At 41.5% G+C, this 5,170-nt stretch overlaps 1 protein-coding gene across 1 annotated transcript in view; it reads left to right on the top strand.

The window, feature by feature from the left end:
* The window catches only part of Nek5 (NIMA related kinase 5), a 52,220-nt gene extending 48,802 nt beyond the window's left edge, over positions 1-3,418 (top strand). Inside the window, exon 18 of the mRNA XM_028782902.1 lies at positions 3,265-3,418. Within this exon, the coding sequence (XP_028638735.1) occupies positions 3,265-3,418 (154 nt within the window). The remainder of the gene's footprint in view (positions 1-3,264) is intronic.
* Positions 3,419-5,170: the final 1,752 nt, after the last annotated feature.

The raw sequence follows: 5,170 nt of genomic DNA on the forward strand, positions 1-5,170 counted from the left end.
AGAAAGAAAGAAAGAAAGAAAGAAAGAAAGAAAGAAAGAAAGAAAGAAAGAAAGCTAGCTCAGTGTCCACCCCACCCCCCCAGTGACACATTACCTCCGACAAGGTCATACTTCCTAATCTCTCAACAGTTTTACCAACTGGGAACCAAACACTCAAATATATGAACCTATGGGAGCCATTCTCACTCAAACCAACACACTTGGGAAAAAAAAAATCCCACAAGAAATTTATAATTACAGACTTGAGTTTATTCAGATTTGGAGTTTGAATCACAGCATGTGGGTGGCTTAGAAACCCCCACACTCAGAAAACAGCATTAAGATTAACGTTAAGAGTGGTTGTACCAGCTTGCAATCCCACCAGCAATGGAGTAGGGTTCCTCTTTCTCCACATCCTTGTCAGCATCTGCTGTTAACTGAGTTTTTGAACTTAGCCATTTTGACTGGTGTGAGATGAAATCTCAGGGTCGTTTTGATTTGCATTTCCCTGATGACTAAGGATGTTGAACATTTCTTTAGGTGTTTCTTGGCCATTCAATATTCCTCAGTTGAGAATTCCTTGTTTAGCTCTGTACCCCATTTTTAATAGGGTTATTTGGTTCTCTGGAGTCTAACTTCTTGAGTTCTTTGTATATATTAGATATTAGCCCTCTGTCAGATGTAGGATTGGTAAAGATCTTTTCCCAATCTGTTGGTTGCCATTTTGTCCTATTGACAGTGTCCTTTGCCTTACAGAAACTTTGCAATTTTATGAGGTCCCATTTATTGATTGTTGATCTTAGAGCATAAGCCATTGGTGTTCTATTCCGGAAAATTTCCCCTGTGCCAATGTGTTCGAGGCTTTTCCCCACTTTCTCTTCTATTAGATTCAGTGTATCTGGTTTTATGTGGAAGGCCTTGATCCACTTGGACTTGAGCTTTGTACAGGGAGATAAGAATGGATCAATTTGCATTCTTCTACCTGCTGACCTCCAGTTGAACCAGCACCATTTGTTGAAAATGCTGTTTTCTTTCCGCTGGATGGTTTTAGCTTCTTTGTTAAAGATCAAGTGACCATAGGAGTGTGGGTTCATTTCTGGGTCTTCAATTCTATTCCATTGATCTTCCTGCCTGTCTCTGTACCAATACCATGCAGTTTTTATCACTATTGCTCTGTAGTGCAGCTTGAAGTCAGGGATGGTGATTCCCCTAGAAGTTCTCTTATTGTTGAGAATAGTTTTCACTCTCCTGGGTTTTTTGTTATTCCAAATAAATTTGAGAATTGCTCTTTCTATCTCTATGAAGAATTGAGTTGGAATTTTGATGAAGATTGCATTGAATCTCTAGATTGCTTTCGGTAAGCTGGCCATTTTTACTGTATTAATCCTGCCAATCCATGAGCATGGGCCAGACCCCCTCGAGCTCCCAGGGACTGGACCACCAACCAAAGAATACACATGGAGGGATCCATGGCTCTGGCCAAATATGTGGCAGAGGATAGCCTTGTTGGACATCAGTGGGAGGAGTGGCCCTTGGTCCTGTGGGGGTTCAGTGCCCCAGTGTAGGGGAATGCCAGGGCAGGAAGGCAGGAGCGGGTAGGTAGGAGGGGGAGCACCCTTATAGGGAAGGGGAAGGGGAGATAGGATAGGGGGTTTTCAGAAGGGATAACATTTGAATGTAAATTTAAAAAAATCCAATAAAAGAAAAAAAAAGAGTAACATTGAAGTGTTATTACTGCTAGGATGGCAGAAGAAGTAAATATAAAACACCCAGGAGTCTCATGTGTTGTATTTTCTCAGGAAAAATCAAGATGAGTTCACAACTGAAATGTAAAACAGCTGTCCTCACTGAGTAGAATGGAAAAACACCCCAGAAGACTCCCTTTAGAAAAGCCACGTCCTGTTCATTAGAGCTCTTCCCTTAAGGCCTAATCACGTCCCAAACCCTGTCATTTTCCATCTTTCTATTGCAAGTTTAGAACTTATCGGAATGTGTATGACCAGTGGTGTCTTAAGGGACTCTCATCTGTACCTGCTTTCTTCTAAGCATCTAAACATGCTCAAATCTCTTTCAGGACTCCCTGGAAGGCTGGCCCTGAGCTGCTTCTCCCATTGCATTCTCAGTTCCACTCTATGGTGCTCATGCAGTCTGGCACTCCTAGGAATGGGGGGGACCTTTCTCCTAGGTCATCTGTTACCATGAATTACCAAAGCATGCTATCATGTCTCTGTCTTCATCTGCCTCCTCCCTGGGTTAATTACAGCCGCACATTTCTTAATAATAGGACTAGGTCTTAGCAATGCAGTTAAGTGATCTCATCTTCATGTGAACCTCACAGTGTGCTCTCACACGGTCCTATATGGTGTAGGGCAGTCATTTCACACGTCCTCTTTTTTGTTTTTCTAGACAGGGTTTCCCTGTGTAGCTCTGGCTGTAACTGGAGCATGCTCTGTAGACCAGGCTAGCTTCCAATTCAACCTGCCTCTGTCTGAGTTCTGGGAATAAAGGCCTGTAAAACTATGCCTGGGACACATGATCTCTTGCCATAGTCAAGAAACACTACACACAAAATGCACTAGGCTGCTCTAGTCTAACAGGTTTGTTTTTTTTTTTTTTTTAATTTTTGTTTCTGTTTTGGCAGCAGGGACTCAGATATCCCAGACTGGCTTCAAACCTTCTATGTAGTCAAGGATGATATTGAACTTCTGAATCTTCTCCCTCCACATCCTGTGTGGATCATAGGGGTGCACTGCCTTCTTTAATCACTGCTGTGTTTTAAACCTAAGACTTCACACATGTGAGGCAAGCACTCTACCAACCGAGCTACATCCCCAGCCCAGTGCCAAAGTGTTATACAGTAAACTTTTTTTTTTTTTTCTAAATAGGAATAAACTTGAGGATCTGAGTCTGGATCCCAGCACCCACCTAAGACAGGCATGATTTTGCATGCCTATAATAGATTGTGAGTAGAGACAGTAGGATTGTTGGTTTAGCTAGAGGCTAGTTCCAAGTTCAATGAGAGACACAGCCTTGAAGGACTAATGTAGACGGGTAGAGCTGGCCACCCCATGTCCTCCTCTGGCTGCTGCATGGACATAGGCCATCGCACCCGCACACACATTCAGTCACATACGCCTCCCTTCCCAGCCAAATTGATATAAAATGTTATCTGATGAGAGTCCGACACACAGAATGCTCAAGTGGATGCAGACAAGAAAAGGGAAGCTAGTTTTTCTATTAGTGCTTTTATACTGTAACACTGATTTTGACTGCTTATTATTTCAGAACATTTGAAGAATCTGAAGATGGGCTGAGAAGTGAAATAATAGAATCTCTAGAAAAACTTGCAGCTTCCACAGAAGAAAGGGAACAGGTTACCAGTTCCTCCAAGAATGCTGAGAAGCCAGGAGAGACAGAAAAGACAAACTTGCCAGTCTAGAAACTCCAGTGAAGGTCTGGAATCTGTTTTTGGCCTGTTTAACCTGTATTGCTAAGACCAAGGTTCACCAAATGACAGTTAAAATGTGCAGGTGTGAACAATCTGTTCCCCATTGATGGGGATCCATGTCCGTAAAGAAAAACTCACTATCTTACTGATTTTACACACTGTGTCCTGACTATGCTCTTGGGGGACAACTCTGATGAATGTTGTTTTTAGCTTTAATTCCATCTATTAAACTGAAACTATTTGTTCTTATCTCCACGTCTCTGTCGTTAGAATAAAACTTATTAGAAAACAAACAGCTTTGGCTCTGTATGGCAGTTACTCCACTGGTCCTTGCTCAAATGGCAGTGAGACTGTATCAACCCTTCCACTTCCCTTCTAGGTGTCTTGTAACATTTATATAGAGTACAAGGGAACACACAACAACAGATTACTGTAATCGTCGTTTTCCAAAAGATGAGTGATCTTAGACTCTGGGGTGAGTAGAGAGTTAGAGGAACAACAACAGGAGAAGTGAGGTAAATTGCAGAGATAAGTTTTCTTCTAGAAGATTACAAAAGTTCCTATCATAGTTACGTCACAGAAGTTAACTTTTGTTTTTAAACACAGATACATTCTCATTTATTCACAACAAGGTTTTGTGATACTTTTACATACTTAAACATATATTCTGAAAGCACTAATAACACTGGTACTTGTAATTTTGCTATGATTACCCTGTACCATTCTCTGGAAATGATTACAATAGGGTCTATGGAGGCTGGGGGTACAGCTCAGAGTTAAGGTACATGCTTAACATGCATGGGAGCTTGGGTTTGCTCCCCAACACCAAGTATGTGAGATACATCTATAGCTAACTTGCTTTAAAGGCTTATAAAGAGCCAGAAAAATGGTTTAGCTTTAAGAGGATTTGTTCTTCTAGAGGATTCAGGACAACATTCCCCACTCCCCCCAAGAACCAAAGGCTACTTAATAAAATCCCCAGCACCAGAAACCTCCTTGTGAGTTGTTGGTCAGGGGAAACTAAGAAGACTTCCAAAACAATTATAGGCTGTTGCTATCATCCTTCTTGCCTCCCAGATGTTGAAGGTCAGTCCCTATTGCTGAAGACATCACACATTTTGGACACAAGACCTGTAGGAATCAAGGTGATCCGATTGAAAAGCTGAGAACTAGATTTCATAATACTAGAAGGTGCTTTGTAAGCAATCAATAGTCCTGCTCAGCTGTGATGCCGATAAACCACAATGACCAGCATGACAAGCTGTTCCTAAAGATGCAATAGTGGTACTTACATATTGATGGTAACTATTAGCTGCCGAACTGAATGTAAGGTTCCCCTTCAATTTCTCTCTCTCTCTCTCTCTCTCTCTCTCTCTCTCTCTCTCTCTCTCTCTCTCTCTCTTTTTTTTTTTTTGATAGAGACTCTCTTTATATCTCTATCTCTCTCTTTCGACAAACTCAAGACCAGGCTAGCCTCGAACTCTCAAACTCAGAGATCCACCTGCCTCTGCCTCCCAAGTGCTGGGATTAAAGGCATGCGCCACCACCACCCGGTGTAAAGTTCCCTTTCAACAGAAGGGAAATCACACCTTATTAGTGGTTATGGATTTTGAAGAAGAATGTATTACTGCCACTTCTACAAATCAGTGTATTTCCTAATGGCATTCTAAATTCTTAACTTTATAGTCATAGCTAAGTATAGTTTTCACTTCTGATTAAAGAAGCTTGTTTTTGAAGCTGATA

This window comes from Grammomys surdaster, unplaced genomic scaffold (assembly GCF_004785775.1).
Source record: "Grammomys surdaster isolate TR1022 unplaced genomic scaffold, NIH_TR_1.0 919, whole genome shotgun sequence".
Classification (NCBI taxonomy): Eukaryota; Metazoa; Chordata; class Mammalia; order Rodentia; family Muridae; genus Grammomys; species Grammomys surdaster.